The 23003-nt window shown below is 38.8% G+C and overlaps 1 protein-coding gene across 10 annotated transcripts in view; it reads left to right on the top strand.

Moving 5' to 3' along the window:
* NFIA (nuclear factor I A) overlaps positions 1-23003 on the top strand; it is a 530380-nt gene that overhangs the window by 415759 nt on the left and 91618 nt on the right. For all 10 annotated transcript variants that reach the window (XM_058303489.2, XM_058303492.2, XM_058303488.2 and 7 more), the window contains 2 exons: positions 3616-3733; positions 10038-10165. In XM_058303489.2, coding sequence (XP_058159472.1) covers positions 3616-3733; positions 10038-10165 — 246 coding nt within the window. The remainder of the gene's footprint in view (positions 1-3615; positions 3734-10037; positions 10166-23003) is intronic.

Genomic DNA, 23003 nt, shown 5'->3' with positions numbered 1-23003 from the left:
TTTCTTGGGCAGGCTGCACTTTCTTTCGCGCTGGGCAGCTCTCCTTACGGGGCGCACTCCTTGCACGTTGGGCTCCCCTATGCAGGGGACACCCCTGTGTGGCATGGCACTCCTTGTGCACATCAGCACTGCACATGGTCCAGCTACACATGGGTCAAGGAGGACCGGGGTTTGAACTGCGGACCTCCCATGTGGGAGGCGGACACTCTATCCATTGGGCCAAGTCCACTTCCCACAAGACTGTTTTAATGAAGGCAGAATTTGGTCTGTACATTAAGATTATTTAACCCAGGATGTGAAACCTGTTTTCATTTCAGAAATTTAGTGATGTTTTAAAACTCGAGACAAGTTACCAGCTTGTCAGGCCCTAATGTTTCTCACCAGAAGCCCATAGATTCTTGGGACAGTAGCACAAGGCAACCTGGCCACTTGGGGCCATTAGATAACAATGACAGTGCACTGAGTGGTTCACCAGAAGTAAATATGGGTGCACTAAGGAATATTACCATAGGCTTAATTATTTTTGAACCTCCCTGAGAGGTGGCACACCACGTTTATGCATGTATTTTTCTTCCTTCACATATTCTGCCTCCCTTGACATTTTAAAAAGATAAGACAGATGTTTTTTTACATATTTCTCCCAAGCTACTTTTTTCTTTCCTTCTTTCTCCTTTAAAAAAAAACAAAAAACTTTATAAGGCATGCAAATGATTTCTTTTAAAAATTTCTAAACACGTACAACTTTTTTTCCAAGACAGATAATGTGACAGATAAAGTGTTAAACATAAGTGCAGCTGGATGCTCACCGCTGGGTAGAGGGAGGCGTGAAGAGTGCTTCAGAATTCTCCCAATCGTGATCAAGTCCCTCTCACTCACATCTTGCTCTCTTTCTCTCCTTCCAAGAGTGAGAGAGCGAGGTGCATGCTGTTTTCTGGTGCTCAGGAATGAGGCAACTGCTGGGTCCAGCTGAAACTTTGACCACAATCTGAATCTTAGGAAGAAAATCTAAATCCAGACCTTTGATACTGACCAGCCTTATCACTCTTTTTTAGTTAAAGATAAGTGTGACTCCCTATGCTCCATTAAGACACAAAGCATTAATAAATACTTTTTATATGCCAGAGGGGCCGGTGGACTCATTCAGGCTACTAAGAGTAATGATGGGTGATCCAGACCTATGTTTGAATAATCTTATTGCCCCTCCTCTGTGGTATTTTTTACTTAAAGTATTATGAAATAGAAGGGGAAATAAATTTCATATAAACAAATTTAGAGATTAGCTAGGCAAAATTGTTCACTAGAGTCCTACTTACACTGGTTGTTAAACCTAACCATTTGCTTTTGTGCTAAACGCCCTACCTTTACTTGGGCCTGTCATTGAGAGATTTGATTGAATTTCAGAAAGTATATGTGAATTTCAGTTTTTTAAGCATTGACCGTTTTTATATAATGGCAGTTACGATTAAGGTATAATCATTGTTATTAATCAAACAACTAAGTATACTCAGCAAGTTGTTGTATCCCTTCATATCTTCCTTTGATTCCATAGTTCAGTTATGGCACCATAATTCACTCAGTTTCCCAAGAAGTAGGCCCATGAGTCATCCCAGATCCCCCTTTCTCCCTTATTACCACATTCAAGCTGTCAACACATTTTCTTGGTTCTAGCTCCTAATAACTTACATCCAACTCCTCCTTTCCATCCCTTGAGTTTGGACCCCACCCCCCATCTTATCTGGTTTAAATGATTGAGCAGCCTCACTGTTTTTTTGGATTATATTCTTCAACTGCCATTCCCCAAGAATACTCTCAAGATAGTGATATTTCTGAGTTGTAAATGCAAATCTGATCATAGCATTCCCATACTTTGTTGATTCTCCTTTAGTGAATAAAACTCAATGCAATAATCAATTCCATTTGATGGATGCTTATTGATTGCCTACTGGTGTTGGGGATTATGTTAGATGCTGCTGATAGAACCCCAGCAATCCCCGATTATGGTAGAGTGTTCATTAGTGCTTTATTAACTTATAAACATGTGCATCTGTTCAATTCAAATTTGTGTTCCTTAAGGAAACCTACCTGGCCTTAACTTTTCCCTCTTTTCCTATGTGTTACATTTTACATCATACTAAGCTGTCAAAAGTTGAATAAACATTTTATGTTCTTTTACCTTTATACATGCATTTCCTAGAACGCCTCCATAGCTCTCAGTTGGGTAATTCCTGCTTGTCCTGTTAGCATTCTTCCCCAGCACCACATTTTCTGAGGCCTCTGTGCCTCCTTGCACCTGTCATTCCCAAGCTGGGTGAGATACTCCGCTTCTATGCAGCCATAGAAATTTAGGAATAATTCAGTAAAAGGACTTACTGGACTGTGGTGAAAGTGATCTTGCTGGCCTCCCAGCCTTCCCTCTAGACTAGGAGCTGTTTTAAGGGTAGGGGCCATGTCTTTCACCTAAATGCCTTCCTCATCAAGCACAGTTCTTGGAAGATAACGAATCTCAGTAATAATTTGTTGAATGAATGAAAGGCCCTGGTTCAGGATATTTTTAATTATTCTTGATATAGACATTAGCCACTATTTAATTTATTTATATATCTACTTACATGGGCATAACTCTCAAACCAGTGCTTCAATATAGTGACAGATACATCTATTGTTCCTGCTTTTGCATAATTTTTCAAAAGAAGAGATTATTTGCGCTAATATAACTACCATTAATTTTAACACAGAGCTAATTGATAGATATTTATTCACTTTTTGTTAAGCAGCTATCATAAACAAGGCATCTGTAGGCTTCAGGACACAAAACATATGGGGAATCATATGTCACATAAGGGTCAGCTATGAAAATCACATATAGTCAAAATATTTTTGATAATCCCTTAAATCAAAGGTCAAACTTTTTCTATAAAGGGCCAGAGAGTAAATATTTTTAGCTTTGTGAACCAGCTCAGTCATCTCTGCTATTGTAGAATGAACGTGGTCATAGACTATACGTAAATGATGAGAGTGTTTGTGTTCCAGTACAACTTTATTTACAAAAACTGTGGCTTGAGGACCCCAGCCTTAAATTACAAGATAGGACAAATATTCAAATAAAGGTGCATGCAAGATACTGAAGTGATTCAGGGTATGGAGAAATCACACATTTCTCATTGCAAGTAGTTGGGGATGTTTGCCCTAGAAAGTTGAATTTGTTCTTGTCAGTATTCAGAACAGAATTCCAAAATACAGATGAGTAGAAGTTATCAAGATTAAAGTTTAGAAGAGTTTAGGGACTGTTTTGGCTGTTTATTCAAGAAAAATTTCAGACTAAAACATGGCGATATTTTTGTTAAAAGTATCCAGGGATGTTGTAACCTTGGTGGCAATTTACTTTCAAAAAGGGAAAAGATGAAAGATAATTAGAGGGGAAAAATATCTTTCTGTCATAGACTATTTTTATAGTCAACCTTCTTCTGAGTTTGGAGTTCATTACCGATTATTTTAGAGAAGCTTACCATGTAGATGCAAAGTTAAAATGTGTTAAATGCAACCCGGAAATATGCTCTCACTGTTTTTTTTAATTCAATACATTTATTTATAACTGGCATGTTCTTTTTATTCTAGCACCAATAGCTGCAGGAACTGGCCCAAATTTTTCTCTCTCAGATTTGGAAAGTTCTTCATACTACAGCATGAGTCCAGGAGCAATGAGGAGGTCTTTACCCAGTACATCCTCTACCAGGTAATTTAACTGTTGATTCTTAAAGGTTATGTTTCATAGTTACATACCTTGATTTTAACTCTGGGACTTCTTGGCATTTAGCAATGTGCCTATAGTAGTGGAAGATACCAAAGAAGTGGGTTTAGGCCCAAAGGATATACAGTCTTATTGGGGAGAAAAGGCAGATGCTCATAAAGCAGAACAAATACTAGGCAATAAAAAAACAGTGAGCTAAATTATATAGTATCAGCTAAAAATGGTTGAAGAAGACCTTATCAAAACAAGGGTAACTTGTGCTTGCCTGTAAATGTCAGTTAGGATTGGTGAGGTGGAGAAGAAAAAGAATTGTATTCTTGGTGGGGTAAATACATGAGCAAAGGCATGAAGAAAGACTGGATAATGTATGTAGCATGTTCTTAGAAAAGGAAAAACAAAGCTTGGCTAGGGAAAAGGATGTGTATTTTGGCTTATTTGGCAGAAATTTGACACTGGTGATATCCAGCTCAGTCTCCATGCCCACAGCAGGCACTATAGACCAGTCCCAGCTCTTATTCTACTGATCTCCCAAGGGTCTTAAAATCCGATCTATTAGAGTTGGCCAAAGAGATGAAACCTGTTTGATATCCCAGTATACCGGAATAAGGTTAAAAGTGAATGCAGTCAGATAGCAGGGTGAGGCTGGACCATAAACCCCATTGTATTGAAGACCTTGAAAAAAATAAAGCTGGAAGAGCACAAACTGATAATGATCCCGGGGTTCTTGATCCCCTTGAGGTCACAAAGCTGAAATCAAAATGAGGCATTTTATACAATCCTGTTGTCTATAGATAACCTGGAACAGCGGGAAAGGGATTAGGCATTAAACCCACAGTATTCTTCTACAAATTGGCTTTGGCATTGGACTGTGACAACAAAGAAAGAGTGTTGCAGAACGATCTTTAATGTTTGTGTACTTTTCAGGAAAACATTTGACAAAGATATATTCTTGCTAAAGCAAGTACTAGAGTTTTATGATTTAAAACAATTGCCAGATGATAGAAAGTTTACTCACTCTTACCTTGTCTTTAAATAGCTTAACTGCCATGATTTTTTAAAAAATCAGCTTAGTCATTACTAAATCAGTCACTTGAAGATGCTGAAAGAAAGTCATTCCGTAAATGTAATAACCAAATCCTACCATCATTTTTTGTGTTGTTTAAATTTTGCTTTAGCTCACTATAGTATCAGCTCTTCAGGGAAAAAAAAGTCTGAAATTCCAAGTACATTTTTAATATAACAGTGAGATTATGAACACATTCAGGTATTAATAAATTTTGAGGATTTCAAATGTTTGCGGTAGAAGGGACATTTTGTGTAACTGCGTTCAGTCAACATGAAGACACTTTTCAAATCCTTGTGGGCAGTGGTTAATTTAAAAGTTGATGTGCTGTTTGTTTTTCATGTGTTCTGCACGTGTGCCATACACATCCCTAACAGTGCTTTTCACCCCCACCCTTCCGCACACTTCTTCAGCTATGTTTTTGTTGCCTTTTGTTGTGACTGCCTGAGTGGAAAGCTGGTTATTAATGTCACTTAAAAAGCTAGTGTCGTTCTAGTATTCTGCAAATAACTAACCCTGATAAGAAGCTAATTATAAATAGCATCAGTCATTAATAACTTAGTAATATGTTTGTTTTTCTCTCATTAGACTCTTCTTAGGATGACTTTTTAAAAAATATATTCTTTAAATACATAGACTCAGCAGAATCATCTTTATACAGTTAGAAAATGTGCCCAGAAGAATATCCCAGATTTACATAGAAAAACTCATCAATTGATTAATCAAGAGATATTTGTTCATGCTGTGCCAATATTAATTGGTCTCCTGCTCTGTAGCTTTACATACTTGATCTCATTTCATCTTCACAAGAGTTTTACAACTTAGACAGTGTTAGCATTTAATAGAGGAGCAACCCAAAGCTCAGAGAAGTTAAGTGGCTTGCTCAAAATCACAGACCTATCAAAGCCCATGTTCACACTCAGGTCTGTTGGAGCATTGAAAAAACATTCTTTTTCCACACTAAATCCTCTCAGGAATGAGACTGACTCTTTGAATAAGGAACAGTAAAATATTAAACCTTAAAAAAAGGATTGTCTAGTATCTCTCCTTTGCCTGGACATTTAACATTTGCTATCTTGAATTATTATCACCATCTTTGAGGTATGTGCATGTGCCTGTCTCCCTATCTGGGTTAAGTCCCTTGAAGGACAGTGGCTAACTCTCCCAGTTCAACAACAGACGTTTATTAAGGACCAAGGATATCGTCCTAGGCATTGTGGATATAACTTCACACAAGAGTAACTTTACAGTCTAGTGTAGAGACACGTAAGTAAAGGGAAATGTTTAGTTCGAGGAGGGGTATTACGAAACTTCGGGAAAGAGGCATTTCGCAGTCTTATGGATAAAACGTAAGGCCTTGCACAGAGCAGGGATTAAGAAGTATTTGCAACCAGGGTAATAATCTCACTTTAACTTTAGGTGAAATTGCTAGGAACACAAGGTGAAATTCCTCACGCAGGAGCAAGAGATGATGTGTGTTACTTCTTAGAAGACTATTTGTCCTCCTTTTTATGAATGGCTTTTACTGGTACTTTCCTGTTTCCCTTAAGTGTCTGTGGGAGAATAGAACTGGTGTGTTAGAAAGTCAAGAGCAAGAAACCAAAATCAATAACTGATTCATCTCTAAAAATAATTTTTAAAAATGAAATAAAGGAGATTGAAAGGCATTAACTGAAGGTTCTGTACTCTGTCAGGGTAAACACCTCCAAAATCACAAAAAGGGTACTGCAAACATTGGGATAAAGTACATTTTTTTATCAAGATGAACCAACTGGCAGATTTGTGAAGTCAGTAAACTTTGTCTTAGAAGCCCTGCCCCATCCTTCCTGCCATATCTACCACTCTAAAACCTTTTTTTCTCCTTTATCCTCTTCCATCACCCTCCATACTTCTATCCTGTGTCAAGCCCTGAAAATCCTTGCTTTCAAATTAGTCAACTAGTAACTGCAGATTCTTTTACCTTTAAGATTTAATATCTGGCAGACTATTTGCATGTTATTAGAGGACACCAAGGAAATCAAAAGCTTTTAAAACTCGGAAAAACCTTAATAATGGAAGAATGATGAGCATGGAGTTGGCCTTGTGGGGCCCTAACTGGCATGTCCTTGAGTCATGACACTTTGATGAATCCTTGTCATGTGTACTCATATGGCTATTTCAAAGCCAATAGCTCAATTCAGCATGTTGAGCACCTGTTATGAGCCAAACCCTGTGGGTAGGTTTTAAAGATAAAAACAAAAGAAAAGCAAAAACCAGTTCCCTCCAACACAGATTTCATAGTCCAATCAGAACATATAGATCCTGCGTTTTATTTGCCAGGGTAATTAAGGGAAATATTTTTTCTAGTTTGGTTTCTTCCTACTTCTGAAATAATTTCAAGTGGCTTTTAATTTTAAAAACAAACAAACAAATGAACAGGTAATTTTAAATAGAAAGAGACCAGAAATCATATGGAAAGATGGAATACGTTGTTATATGTGGAGACTGAACAAAATTAAGCCTTAAATTTAACCCCGAGTCTCCTGGTTCCTAAGGTAAAAAGGGGAAGAACCAATAGGTTAAAATATTTGCATTTTTCAATAAAAAGAAACAATAGAGACTCATTCCAAGAGAGCTGTCTTTTTCTTCTGGTTATTTTTCTTAGAAGCAATTTTTAAATAATTTTTTAAAGAGTTTTTAAAAATTATTATTTATTTATTTATTTCCCCTTCCCATCCCCCCACCCTGGTTGTCTGTTCTCTGCATCTAATTGCTGCATCTTCTTCTTTGTCCGCTTCTGTTGTTGTCAGCGGCATGGGAATCTGTGTTTCTTTTTGTTGCTTCATCTTTTTGTGTCAGCGGTGCCATTCCTGGGCAGGCTGCACTTTCTTTTGCGCTGGGCGGCTCTCCTTATGGGGTGCACTCCTTGTGCATGGGGCTCCCCTATGCGGAGGCACCCCTGCGTGGCAGGGCACTCCTTGCACGCATCAGCACTGCGCATGGGCCAGCTCCACACAGGTCAAGGAGATCCGGGGTTTGAACTGAGGACCTCCCATGTGGTAGACGGACGCCCTAACCACTGGGCCAAGTCCACTTCCCTTTTTAAATAATTTTTATAATTTTATAAAAGACTTTCCTTTTGATGCATTTTTATAAGATATATAGAAAAGTTCTTCATGTAGCTATTTTTTTATTGCATTTCAAGAAAAGCCGAGGAAAGAACATTAAAATAAGCATTACAAGGCCTTTTTTTGGAGTAATAGGCTAGTGTGGTCCAGATATGTGGCTTTCCTGTGTTCTAGCTTTAATGAGAATAGAACTTAATGGCTAAGTACTGGGACACTGACTTTAATAATTAGAATTTGTGGCCTTAAATTGAGCTCTCCTCATTTTTGATTTGGATTGCCACCGTAGCCTCTTAACTGTCTCCTTACCTGAGGTTCTCCCCCTTTTCTTTTCTAACCCCTTGTCCACACAGCTGCAAGGGTGGCTTTTCTAAAATGTAACTCTGATATCACTCTCCTCTTTCGAGTGTTTTAGGGGCTCCACATTGTGTGTAGGATAAAATTCAGGCACACAGTATCTGCCTGCCACATCCACCCTCATCTTTCTCTGTGCCTGTCTTCAACTTCAGCCTTACCAAAGGCCTGGCAATTCCCTGGATGTGTCACGATGTTGCCTCTGCCTAGACTGTCCCTCTCGCCGAGGGGTGTTTCTGTTCAGGGTGCCTGATGACCTCCGTGACATGGGTGTCACCAACCAGCAGGTGCTGCCCTGCTTGGCCAGGTTCTGGAAGGCCCCAGATGTGCCAGAAACTAGCCCTTTAATGTGTGGATCATGAACAGATCCTGGGACTTAGTTCGATGGCAAAGTTGGGATAAAATTATGGGGCTTGAGATAATGGAAGCTTGCCAATTGATAAAGAAGTATTTCCATATTTTAAAAACTAAAACGTGCCGAGTGGTGCATCAGCTGAATAACCTGAACGAGGAAAGGCCTGTCTCTGCCTTTCCTTCTTTCTTTCCCATGTCCTCGGCACTCAATCTTAAAGACCCAGCTCCAGAGCCGTCTCCTAGGAAGTCTTCTTGACCTTCCCGGAGTATCATTGTTTCCTTCTTCGATTGTGTGACCCGCCATATTCTGTATGTATCTCTTTTGTACAGTGTTGTTTACCTTTGTCTATGAAGGCAGGGGCCATTTCTGATTCATCTCTGTATCTCAGCACTTAGACAGCACCTGGCATGTAGGAGGCACACCGTAAATGATTGTTGAATGAAAATACATTAAAAATTCTGTACCCTGGCACATGAGGATCAATTTCTTAAGAAGCATTTGCACTAGGTATGAAATCAACCCATTCTAGTGGTGTGTTGGTGATATATCAGTTAAGAAAACTGTAACAAGAATAGCAACATATAGCATTTCATTATCTTTTCACTTCTGAATATCAAATTGGGGGAGAAATTGAGTCAGTCAAAGGAAGAACGATTGTGGAATTTTCCCAACCATAGCTCTCCACAAAGCCAAAAATCCCTGTTCAATGGACTAGAACTTTACTTTGTGTCTCTGAGCAGAGGAAGGGCATGCGAATCATTGGGCCAGTCTTTTTCCATCCCTTGCCTCTCATGGGTAGGGCACTCCTTCCTTTTGTTTTCATCCATTTTGTTCAGTTGTATTTCAGCTGTCTAGAGCAGTACCTGGACTATTGCAGTTGTGCTGTAAATACTTGTTGAATAAACAAATCCAAGTGAAAAATGAGAAGACATGGGGGAAAAAAAAAACACGAGCTTTTTCTTAAATGGTCCTGAGCCCTGATTTCTGTTCTTCCTGGGTTGCCAGCAGGGATTGAATTGATGTCTGGGTACACTGCTGATGGCCAGATTCCAATCACTGCCTGAGGCGATAGGAAATGTGGGCTTACTGCCGGCACTTCCAGGTGGACACTGGAGCAGAGGCCAGCCACCAGTTCCTCAGAGGAAAAGGGAACAGGATGTAGCATCAGCAGCAACTTGAGTGACGATAAAAATCAAACCCAGACACTTGGAACAACGTATACCCAAGACTTTGCTCCACATCCAGTGATTCCCCAAACTGAACAAGAGCCTAAAAGAGTCCTGGAACTGGAACTGGAACTGTCCTAAGTAGACCAATTGCTTCCTCCCTTGGCTTTCTTTCAGCCAGAGGTGCAGTGTCCAAGAGAAAGGTGGTTTGGATTGCTTTTAAACTTGTACCCGTTTGTTATTTCAGCTCCACGAAGCGCCTCAAATCTGTGGAGGATGAAATGGACAGTCCTGGTGAAGAGCCATTTTATACCGGCCAAGGGCGCTCCCCAGGAAGCGGCAGCCAGTCAAGCGGATGGCATGAAGTGGAGCCAGGTAAGCAGGGCAGTGCGTATATGAGGTGCAGAGGTGCCCAAAGATGTACTTACCAAATCCAATGGATGTGTCATGATGATGGGAACGAGTGTTGTTGGGGGGGGGGGGAGAGGGGGGGTGGGGGGGTGGGGTTGAATGGGACCTCACATATATATTTTTAATGTAATATTATTACAAAGTCAATAAAAAATAAAAAAATTAAAAAAAAAAAACAAAAAAAAAAACAAAAAAAAAAAACATTGTCCAGTCGAAAATCCTCGTGGGCTCACGTGTGGTCCATGAGCGTTAAGCAAGCTAGCTCAAGGTAGTTTACTTTCTCATCACGAACACTTGTTTGTATTGTCCTCTGGTGGCCACCTTTATAAAAGGGTGGCAATGCAAAGTAGGAATTCAACAAAAAGAAATACTGGTAAGAAGGCTGCATGATTTTCTACTCTTACGTATTTTCACCTACACTCTTCCTTTTGCTTTGGTTGTTGCTGTTGTTTAACACTCCCTAGGTTTTTGGTTTGGTGTTTGAGTCATCTTTAATAATCATACTAAAAATCTATCAAATTTTTCAACTTGATTGACAGTGTGAGAAAGGAGAATGGGTTCCCTGTGCTGTAGTTTGTACCTGGATTTTTATAAAATGAAGATACTTTGTGATCTATTTTCCTGTTACTGGATGCTATCATAATTTTCCCCCCTTTTTAATGGAACAACTATTTTCATGTTTGTCTTAACTAAACAAATGATGACTGCTATTCTGACTTCCTGCTATTCTGACTTCCTTCTTGGCTCTGGAGTTTCGACAGTAATATGAATAATGCTGATACCAGAAGCTTTTTGAAACATTTATCAATGTATAACCTCCCCATGGGTAAAATGAATCTTCTCCAGTTCCTGCCCCAATACGCAAAATCAAATGGGTACAGAGGCTAGAGTGCAGGCTTTGGAATCAGATGGACAGAGTGGAATCCTGGCTCCAACTCCTACTGGCTTTGTGATTATACACAATTTACCTAGCCTCTCTGAGCCTAAGTGTTCCCATTTTTATAATCTGATGATAATATTAGCTATTTCAATATTCTTCAGGATTACATGAGGTAGCATACATAACCCATTTGAAAACACTACTTAACACTGGGTGTGACAGTTTCACATTCTTTTGTGAATCCCCAAAAGTGAAAGATTATGTTTTTGAACTAATCCATTCCTGTGGGTGAGGGGCCTTTTGATTGAACTAAGTCAGTAAGGTGTGAGCCAGCTTGGGTCTCTGCCCTTTTACTGAGTCTGGTATAAGCAGAGACACAGAGGGAGAAAGACACAGAGAGAAAGGAAGCCACCGTTTTTGACCCTGCTATGTAAGAGAGGACTCGAGGATCGCTAGCAACTAAAGCTTAAGCATGAAGCCCCTAAGAGTCTGAGCCCACAGAGCATCTCAAGAGAAGACCAGCCCTGCCATATACCAGGAAGCCGGGATTTACCGTAGCTGACTTTAGTGAGAAAGCACTTCTGATGGAGCCTTAATTTGGACATTTCATGGCCTCAAAACTGTAAGCTTTTACCCTAAATAAAATCCCCATTATAAATGCCAACCCATTTCTGGTATTTTGTATCAGCAGCCCTCTGTGGCAAACTAAGACACAGAACAAATAGGAGAAAAAAAAAATGACTTTCCTAACACACCCACTCCTTAGAGTAATCCCCTCCAAGAATGGACAAGCACCATGAAAATCTCTGAACTAACCCCTTCATCTTCAAAGCTTAGCTCCTTCCCTTCCTCCCTAACATATCAAAGGCAACCCTCAGAGAGTGTGACCATAAAGGAGTAGCACAAGTTTTTTCAGCTAATGGAATGGTTCTGTATCCTGTTTGTGGTCATTGCTACCCAAATGTATACTAGGGGTTAAAATTCACAGACATGGGAAGAGGACTTGACCCAATGGATAGGGCATCTGCCTACCACATGGGAGGTCCGCGGTTCAAACCCCGGGCCTCCTTGACCCATGTGGAGCTGGCCCATGCGCAGTGCTGATGCGTGCAAGGAGTGCCCTGCCATGCAGGGGTGTCTCCTGTGTAGGGGAGCCCCACGTGCAAGGGGTGCGCCCCATAAGGAGAGCTGCCCAGTGCGAAAGAACGTGCAGCCTGCCCAGGAATGGTGCCACACACACGGAGAGCTGACACAACAAGAAGACTCAACAAAAAGAAACACAGATTCCCGGTGCCGCTGATAAGGATAGAAGCGGTCACAGAAGAACACACAGCGAGTAGACACTGAGAGCAGACAACCAGTGGGGCGAGGAAGGGGAGGGGAGAGAGAAAAAAAAAAAGTAAAGGAAAAAAAATTCATAGACATATGCATCCCCACCATAAAAACAATTGTTTTTTACTGTATGGTAACCAAACAATAACAATAAAATCTCAGGCACTATTGACTGGGACCTTTATCTTACAGCCTTCACAAAAATGCAAAAATTTCACTTTGCCTTGCTTCTGCCTAAGCCTGTCACTCATCTTACCCATTCATTCATCCAACAGTTTGTGTTGACATTACTCTACATGAGGCTCTATGCTAGGTTCTTGGAATTCAAAGGTAGGTAGAAAGGTGACGGTCCCTGATTTCAAGGAGTTCACAGTCAAGGGTGGGATGCAGACACATAAACAGATCTCTGTATGGGAAGTGCAGAAATGGCAACATTAGCCTCTAGCACCTTCTTTTTCTAATTGCTCTGAACATAGCACCCAAGGTGTGGTGGTTCCACCAAGGCTACCCATCAGCTTCACTCAACACTTACATTCATGCCAGTTAGCTGAAAATGGTTAAGAAATTAACCTGAGCCCAAATGAAAATGAAAATGCTGACTACACGTTGCCATTAACTGCATCATCAGCACGACCTCAGTGTAGTGCCAACGAAAAGTTTATGTGCTGTTAAAAAATTAAAAGATGTAAAACTTCTTTGAACGCTTCTTTAAAGGCTAATTAGAGTCTTGGCCAGTTTACCTGCTTCAGTGAAATCAAAATCAAAATCTGTAGATTTAGGGGGAACCAGTGTGGCTCAGTGGTTGAGTGCCAGCTTCCCACATACAAGGTCCCACGTTCAATCCCCAGTACCTTAAAAAAAAAACTATAGATTTGGTACATTTGTGCTAGAGTTTCATACCGATGGATTTTTCTGCATATCAAAGATGCTTTATTATGTTAATATAAATGAAGCTTCTCCAACACTAGACTGTTCTCTGGACCCTTAAGTAGACTTTTGAGTGTGTTTGGGGGAGGTAGGGGTAGGTTTAAATTAAGTACTTTGGCCTACAACTCTTTTATTCAGAGAAAGATCTTATTCCTATCCACATGTTATGATTCTAATGATTGTAAATTTTAACATCTGAATACCTATATCCTTGGCCATCATTAAATAACTAATAAATGTATCTATTTATGTAGATAGATATAGATAAAAATATATAGTGTATAGTCTTCTTCAAGGAAGCTCCCACAATGATATGCCTCAGCTCATTGTCCATGCTGTATCCTTATTTTATTACAGAAAAATGCAGTTTCATGGTATATGTGTCTGGGGGTGGGGGAGGGCAGAGGATAAATTTACATTTGGCCATATTCAGCCCAGAAAATCATAAATGCAGTGGGCCCAAGGGGACCTTAAAACCCCACTGAAGGATGCAGCACGTGTTCATGGTGACTGTGGTGTCATTAACTCACACCAGCCATTTTAAATGGATAATTTATGCTGCCAGATGGTCCTTTTTGGGGATTTTCCATCAAGCCCAATCCCCTTTTTGGCACAGAGAACACCTTTATGTTGTTCCCACACTTATCCAAGCCTGCCTAGCTTTTCCCCAGGGGTACAGTTAATTGAGTAGGAGGCTTTTAGTGGTTCACTCATGTAAATTACCTTCAGAAATATTTTTGGAGTTATGTATATCTGAAGGCATGGGCAGCCTCTTGGTTGCCTACATTTGGGATAATTTTCTCAAGTTCTAAAAGATACTTTGTTTATACCTCATATGTGACACAGGAAGCAAGGTCTGTACTTATTCCTCACTCACAGAGCCTTGCATCTGTTTACCTGCCCTCAACTGCTTTTTCAGGGCTCCCCAGCCAAAAGAGGGCTGAAGGTTGCCAGAAGAGACAAATTTCCTTGAGCAACAGGAAGACTTTGGAAAGTAAAACAAACCAGACATGCAGTAAATTACATGGGCTCTTTCAAATGTCTTTTGTAGTATCCTGTTCCCCATTAGTTTATCTCAGTACTTTTAGTGCACAGCTCTTATTATCTGGGAAGAAGGGCATAGTTGATTAAAGATGATGTTAGTTTAAAAAAAAATCAGACAACCTCAAACTGACTTTTGATTCTCTTACAATGCTCCATTTGTTCCCTCCACTTAGTTTCATTTTCCAGTTATCTCAAAACTGGGTTAGATTTGAAGCTTTGAAGCTAATCGTGCGCTGATGAAATGAGTCCTATGAAATTCTATCAAGCAAAAATGCACATACCATCAACTCTTGTTTATCTGTACAAATGAAGAATTGCAGAGAAACTGATAATGCAAATAAATAAGAAGGAAACTGACAGGCAAGCACCCTCATTCAGTCACACACTGCATGGTGCTTTCATATATATGGTAAAAATTATAGTTACAGTTGTTTACTGAACCAGGAATTTTTTATTATCCTCATTTAAAACATGCAATGTTTTAAAATGATCCTGCCTTTCTAGAGGTGAAAATTGAGACTCAGAAAGGATGTGTGACTTGCCCAAGGCTACACAGATAGTAAGTTAATGGATCTGGAATCCGAATTTCAACCCAAATCTGATTTCAGAGGTTAAATTTTATCTTCTATACTGACTGTTTTGCCATATACATTTATAATTGCATTTTAAGGTCTTATATCCCAGACTTATATTTAAATTGAAAAATAAAAAATAAAAATTTTAAAAAAATTCAGAAAGACCTGAGCAATCCCTCAGCTTTTCTATCCCAATCTCTTGCCATATTCTATCTACAACCTAAGCCAGGGTAGGAATATGGGATATTAAATACACATAGGAAGGACACATGGATAGCAAATAGTATTCAGTATTAACAAAGTGAAAAGTATTGTCTATCATTTTTGCCTATAAAATTAAATAATTCTAAGCGTTCAAGTCTTTGTTCAAAGTGTGCCTCATCAGAGTGGTCATCAGTCACCACCCAATCTAAAATAACTGCCAACTCTTCATCACCTATAATCCATAATCCTGCTTTACTTTCTTCATGCCGCTATCTACTATTTACTGTCTGTTTTCTTCCTCTAGAATATAAACTCCGTGAGCACTGGGACTTAGTTTGTCGTTTTTTGCACTGCGGTCTCACCAGCACCTGTAACAGTGTCTGGCATATAATAGATACCCAATAAATATTGACTGACTGAATGAATGAATGAATCAGGCAATAAAGCAGAGAATTTTAGGTGTTCATGATAAACCTGAAAGCAAAATTTGCTACCAATAGTGCTTTCAAATTGATATTTACTATATGTTCAATCAGCAGGCTGTTATTCAGTCAAATCCAATTATGAACAAGTATTAATCAAAAAAGAATGCTAAGGCTGAGCTAAGGGCCCTGTTTACAAGTAGTAGTGAATCAAACTTTATTACAAGTATCCCTCACCGTAAAGGGTGTTCCTTTAAGTGAATCAAACTTTCTTAAAAAAGAAAATCTTTTACTACAGCATTTATATCAAGAATCCTTGTAGTGAATCCTTTGTAGAACTTATTATGTAGTTTAGATAACCTCTCTGGTTTATCTATCTGAAAATTTTCAGATTTCCAGGTAAAATTTTCTGTTAAGCAAGTATAAGACAGTTTAAATCTTTGCCACTCAAAGTATAGTCCCAGGACCAGAAAATGGAAGTTTATTGTACATGCTAGATCTCAGGGCCCACCCAGACTGAATTTTACACAAGATCTTCTGGTCATTCTTACACACTAGGGTTTGGAAAGTGCAGCTTGAGGCTATCTTTGTTCATTTTGGTGGGCTCTGGCCACTAAATCCTAGTCTGAAAGTCACCTTAATATTAAATGTTTTGCTCCCCACTCTTCCTCCCTACTTTTCAGTAAGGACGTCTTTAAAAACTCTTCTAGATCAATAGAAATCTAACCTGTTTTCAAATAGATCAGAGAAGATTGTACTCTTGGGGACCCACAGTGTTTAGATACCTTACTACAAGAAAGAAAGCTGTCTCATATCCCACCCAAACCCACCTTTTTCCAGTTTAAGTGCCTGCTACATGAGGAAGAATGTCTGGTCATCTTATCATTACAATTCAAGTCAAACCAAGCCATTGAATCTTATTAAGTGCTAACTGTATACAGTATACTAGATTATACACAAAGCTTACTCCAAGTCCCATCATTAAAGGGCAAACCTCTTCATTTCCTTAATTATCGATCATTATCTGTAAGATGGGAACTAATCTTCTGCCCCATCTATGTATGTCACAAAATTTTTGACCATCAACTGAGGTAATTACATTTGTAAAAGGTAATGTTCTTTAATCATCATTTTATTATTGAGGTGGGCAGACCTTACTCAGTTGACTGTTGTTGGAAGCAGACAGGATTAAGTGCTATAGAAGTGAAGAGAAAAAAAGATGTTAAATTTGACTGGAAAAATTAGAACACTTTCCTCAAAAGATGGCAATGAAACTGGATTCTACTGGAGGGAACAGAGGGAGGGGCATCCCAAATGGGAAATGGCCACTAGTTGAAAGTGAGAATTGAAGTCCCTTAGCCTTCAATCATTAGTATACATAAATTTGAATTTTCTTCATACATCTTCCTTCTTAAGTTGCAAGGTAGCTCTGTGGCTGTCCTCTGAGTCCTTTTCAGTTCTCTGTGTCTTCAAAATTGGGGATTTATGCCCAGGGCCTGGCAGGCTTCATGCATCACTGGATTGCACCCCTTCTGGCATTTGTCACCACACCTGCACTGAGCACATACAGATTGGTCAGGTAAGGTAAAGTTAATTTTTTATTGTGGAAAAAATATGAAAATATAGTACATTCAAGTAAAATTTAGTACTGTGTTAGAAACCAGGCATAAAAGGCTACTTAAATTCTCTCCTGAAGAAAAGTGTTCAGAATTCTAGTATGCCTTCATTTATATCGTGACTTAAAACTTTATTAGCAGACACAATTACATTAGTCAAAATAGTGGAAGTTCCAGTTAGTTCATTGAAAAGTTTTAAGGTGAAATTTAATAAGAAGTAAATTTAGCTGTTTATTTTCTTAAAATTTCTCAGAGATAAATTTTTTCCCAAAGACTAAGTAGTTCCGATTTTTGAAGGTCAAAATTAAGCACTGTAGGGGAGCATATATAACTCCAGTGGTTAAGTGCCTGCTTCCCATGTACAGGTCCTGCGTTCAATTCCACTGTAATAGCCTGCTGCCTGTCCCTATCATAGTTATTAAGTAAAGAAACAATTTTTTTATGGTTTAAAAGCATTCACAGATGAATGTTGAGGTAAACATTTGGCCAACCAGCAGCTCAGGGTGTTTAAAACTGGAGTTCAGTATTATGACTCTTAGGAGCACAGTTGAATTTTGCACTTATGTTGGCTCATTGTAATTTAAATATCGCAGAGTAGGTTTTCTTGGATTGACAACTCTGCTGGCACTAATTTGACTGCCAACAATCATATATCAATTACAAGAGTAGGGGAAGTTCACTAAATTGTACTTACAGCTGAGACTCAGGTGACGTATTTACTGATGCCAGTAAAAACGCAGGAGACTGGTACCAATAATACATTGATTGGACCCTGTGCTGCACTGGCGTATATTAAGGAAAATGATTAAATCTCCCACAGTTGCCTGCTGTAATAGGAATAGTCACTGTTACAGAACATTGCCATAGGATCAATGTCCTGGCTTTTCTTCTGCATTCATGGAGCAGTAGGAAAGCATCACTCTGTGACAACATTCTTTTCCATTATCTCTTTAGTACTGGCACCTGCTCATTAGAGACTCATGCCCAGGGGAATACCAATATGGTAACAAGGGGCTCATACTTTAGTGACTCTTCTTTATCAGAGAAATTTAATACAAATAAGGAGTTATGACAGGGAAGTTGTATTATAAAATGAACCCTCTAACCACTCTTCAAAAAAGCCCTTACTGTATTTATAAAGGCTTTTTTTTATCCATCACCAGGAAAGGGCCTAAAACAGCCCCATAAAGCTAGAGTATAAAAGCTTACTTATTAGAAGAAAAGAAATACATATATATGATAAAGCATGGTCAAAAATGATTAATGTCTTCCCAAAGCCTACTGTAGTACCTGGCACATGATGAGCATTCAATCAATATTTTTGAATGAATAAATAAAAAATAAGATGGAGACCACACATGTCTTATCTTGTCCTCTGAGTAGGGCGAAGTGCTCAAGAAACCAAGAACTATATACATTTATTGAATGAAAGAGTGTAGCTCCACTTGCACCAAAGAACCAGATGCACAATCTTGTGAATACAGATTCATCCAAGAAAACAGATGCTGTGCTTCAGCTGGTCTTGTTGGAATAAAGAAATTACCCAAATCCCCAATTTTAAATTTCATGTTTGCAAATTAAGCTGTGTCAATATTCAAGAAGGGAAGTAGCTTAGACCTGAGGTCTCTATGTGGAATCGTCTTCCCTACCCTGCTTCTGTTGCCATCTTCAGCACTGCCCCAATGGCTTTGCGAGCCGTATCAGCCCACCGTGTCAGCAGCATTTAAAACATATTGTAGGGAAGCAGACTTGGCCCAGTGGTTAGGGCGTCCGTATACCACACGGGAGGTCCACAGTACAAACCCCAGGTCTTCTTGACCCATGTGGAGCTGGCCCACGCACGGTGCTAATGTGCGCAAGGAATGCCTTACCACGCAGGGGTGTCCCCAAAGAGTGCGCCCCGTAAGGAGAGCCTGCCCAGGAATGGCACCGCACACACGGAGAGCTGACGCAGCAAGATGAAGCAACAAAAAGAGACACAGATTCCCCTGCTGCTGACAACAACAGAAGCAGACCAAGAACACGCAGCAAATAGACACAGACAATGGCGGGGGGGGGGGGGGGGGGGAGAAGGGGAGAGAAATAAATAAATCCTTAAAAAAAAAAACATATTGTAATGAGGAACTTTGAAGCAAATTCCATTCCAACTACAAGAGTTTTCATAGACTTGCCATGGAGGGGAAAAAAAGAGAGAAGTCCAATGTATTAAAGAAGGAAAATACAAACTAGGGATCAAAAGTTGACAATTCTAGTATTCTGCCAGGAATACGCTTGTGATGTTTAGCAAAGTACCCTGAATTTTCATTTCCTCATCTGTATACATTGGGGACTGCATTCCTAACTCATAGCTTTGCAAAGATTAGGTGAGACAATAATAAAAGTAGGAATTACCATACATTAAGCACTAGCTCTGTGCAAGGTACTGTTCATGGGGTACTTAGAGTATTTTTAACATATATAAGATATACTTAATAAACGAGGAGACTATATAAATATTATATATCTATTTTAGGTAAAGATTTTAAAAACTCTGAAATGCTTATATGAGTTTACGATATAAAATTAAATCGAAAACATATTTATGTGTGTATTATATGGAAAGAACTTACAATTCCTTGTAGGAAGGAAGAGTCAAACAAGTACCCAACAGCTGTAATGCAAGATGCAGAGTCAGCATCATACAGATTAGGAGTTTATTCATTGGCTTAGACCTCTGTAACTGTTTGAAAGCATAATTATCCCTGTTTCCTTCCCTCCATAATATCAGAATCTTGTCTTTCCTCATCTCTAAGAAGCAAGTAGAACAGGGATTCTTAACAAAGGGTCTGTGAGTTTGAATTGAAATTCAAAAAAACCATTATTCTTGTGGGGATGTGTTGGTGCAGGTGTGATATATTTTTAAAATAATGCACAGTATAGGGTGGACTTAGTAAGGGACCTGTGGTTTTCACCTGACTGGCAAAGGGGGTCTGTGGAACGAAAAAGCATAAGAACCTCCAAGTAGAGTCAACATGCTGGGAAGTCCTCAGGAAGACATTGTGGGAGACAGTGCCTCCTACAAAGGATATGTCATTCTGCACCCAAATCTCCCCTGCCTGAAATGGTTTTCTAATTCGTGGGTAATAAAATTGGGCAAAATTTCAGCAAATATTTGACTTAGACAAGAACACGATTCTGAATTGAGATTAAATTCACCAAAGGACAAAATAACCAGAAAGCATGATTTCTTGTATTGTTTTTCCTGTAGCTAATAAATATCATTAAATATTTATAGAATTCAAACAGAAGGTAGTTTTTGCCTCTGACATAAAGAAAAGTATATATATTTCTTTAAATAATATTCTTATTCCTTCTGTTATGTTCCATAGAGTAGTTCCTACAGTGTAGATATTTAATAGACTCAAGTAACAACACAATTCATTTAACAATAAAAGATAAATTTGCTTATGTTTGGTCACTGGTATGATACTGAAGTTTTAAATACGTGAGTTTTTTATAAGCAGTAGAAATAGCTGTTGTTTATTGACTGCTTGCTATGAGCCATACAATGTTCTGAGCTATATACATACTTATGTGTATATCGATATATATATATGTATCTTATGTGTATGTACATATATATATTCATTTAATTTGTAAGAAGATGATAGAGATCATTAATAATACTATTTTCAGACTTTCTTCCCTCTCATATTTTTTTTTAAACTTTTTTCATACACGCTGATATTCCAATTAAATGTTAAATAATCAAGAATAACCTACCAGTTTCTAGAGGAATAAATTTCGTTTTGTCCATCAGTGTTTTTAATAAAGTAGTTTGTAATGCTCCAGAATAAGAGGCTTTTACATGGAGAATGGGGGAGAGAGGGAAAAAAGAAGTCCTTGGGCCCATGCAGATCCCAGGGGTCAAGGGCTTCTCTGCCCATGCTGCACCCGTGTCTGATGGAGCTGTGCTGGTCCCAGTTGCTCTCCTGCTTGGCAGCCAATTACAATAATGCCTATTTATCCAACTCTATCCATCCAAGGATTTCAAATACATCATAAACTCATCAATTAATCAAAGATATGGCACCCATTTCGAGATGATGGGTGAATTACATCCTAGAAGATTACGAGAAATACTCACATCAACGTAGTAAATCAGGGACTGTTTCCTGACAGATTCCTGAACAACACACTGAGTACTAAAATGGAGAAGTTCTCTCCAGCAGCCAGATCACAGAGAAAATATGTCTCTCAAATGAGAGAAAACTTCAGCAATAAAAGTCACTTTCTTTCAAAGTTTCTCTTAAAGATGATGAAAAATTAAATGTAGATAAAATGTCTGAGACCATTTAAACAGAATTAATTGGCTTGCCTCTTCAGAGTAAAGTACTGCTGACCTCCATTTCTTAAAAACTGTCTGAACGTTTTGGATCTTTAAATACCAGTTTGCTTTTGTTCTTACTTCTCTGGTCCATTTGGAGTGAGGAACTCTGTGCTGGCGGTGCAGTGCCTTCAGCCCATTGTGGAGAATTGACGTTACCGAGAGCTATGAGTGGCCAGTATTCATTCAGATATCATTCCCAGCATTTCTTCATTTTAATGTGGTTCAAACATCTTACTGTTCTTCATTTTTAAGAAATGTTTCAATCTCTAGGACTATCTTGCTTTATATGTAATGAGAGGTAAAGTTTTCATTCGCATAGTTGGAAATACTCTCAAGTCATTACAAAATCAAAGAACGGCAGCCCATCCATTTCTAATAGGAAGTGTCCTCTGTAGTACCCGATTATACTGCCATGCTAGCTAGCCCAACCCAGAAATCACTCAACTGTGATTAGCTTCCAAGATTAATAAATTCTAGGCTATCATGTTTACTTATGACGTTATGCCAGTCAGAATTTGCCATCTGCCTCTTAGCCATCTCGTGAACGTGATTGGAGAGGATTTATCAAAATGGCTATGCAATATCTTTCATATTTTAACACTCTTTAGGGGCTTATCTAAACACATTCATGTTCTAATGTCAGAATACACATGTAAGGATTAAAAATAGTATGGGAAGCCTAAGAATACTTTTCAGGGCCAGTTTATTCTTTGAAATTTATCACTTTGTGGTGGTGACACCTGCTTCTAATTTTAAGAGTCCTTTTTTTCCAGTGGATGATTTTTTTCCTTCAGGAAAGAAATCTTATCCTCAAAAAACTTAACTAGTAATTTCTCTCCTCTTGATGTGCTTGGCATTTTTATGAGTTTGCCTATCAGCATTGATGTTTTACATACCTCTAGTTAAAATTTTTTTGATAGCACATAGTCATCATATCAGGTCATGTAAATTATGAACTCACCATACATTTTGAGACTTTTACAGAGATATAATTGATGATAAATGTCATTATCTGCCACTTGGCCTACTTGATAGTTAAAATTGACTAAAGCCAGAAGCCAGAGAAATGATAAACTCTTTTTGGGAGTGGTCGGGTAAGTAACTTACATTCAATACCCATATTTCATGGTCTCTTATACTCAAGGATAGATAGGGCTGGTGGCGGTTGTCAGTTGTGGGTTAGTAAGTAAAGAAAATAAGCAGAGCAGATCCTAGTTTTGTCTATTCCAACACATCCAAAAACAGTCTTTTGGTTTGGGAGTGACCGACATATTGCAGTACCTAGTATGGGTTTTTTTCCTTTGTCTTGTATGACGACCTTTTCTTCACAGGTGCTGGATAAAGTGCATTATAAATATAAGAAGCTACAAAAGATGGTGTATAGCTAGCAGCCCTTCTGATTGGCCTGTGGGGAGTTGTCTGTATAAAATTGA

This window comes from Dasypus novemcinctus, chromosome 9 (assembly GCF_030445035.2).
Source record: "Dasypus novemcinctus isolate mDasNov1 chromosome 9, mDasNov1.1.hap2, whole genome shotgun sequence".
NCBI lineage: Eukaryota > Metazoa > Chordata > Mammalia > Cingulata > Dasypodidae > Dasypus > Dasypus novemcinctus.
Note: the sequence above shows the minus strand (reverse complement) of the source record. Positions and strands in the feature narration are given on the sequence as shown.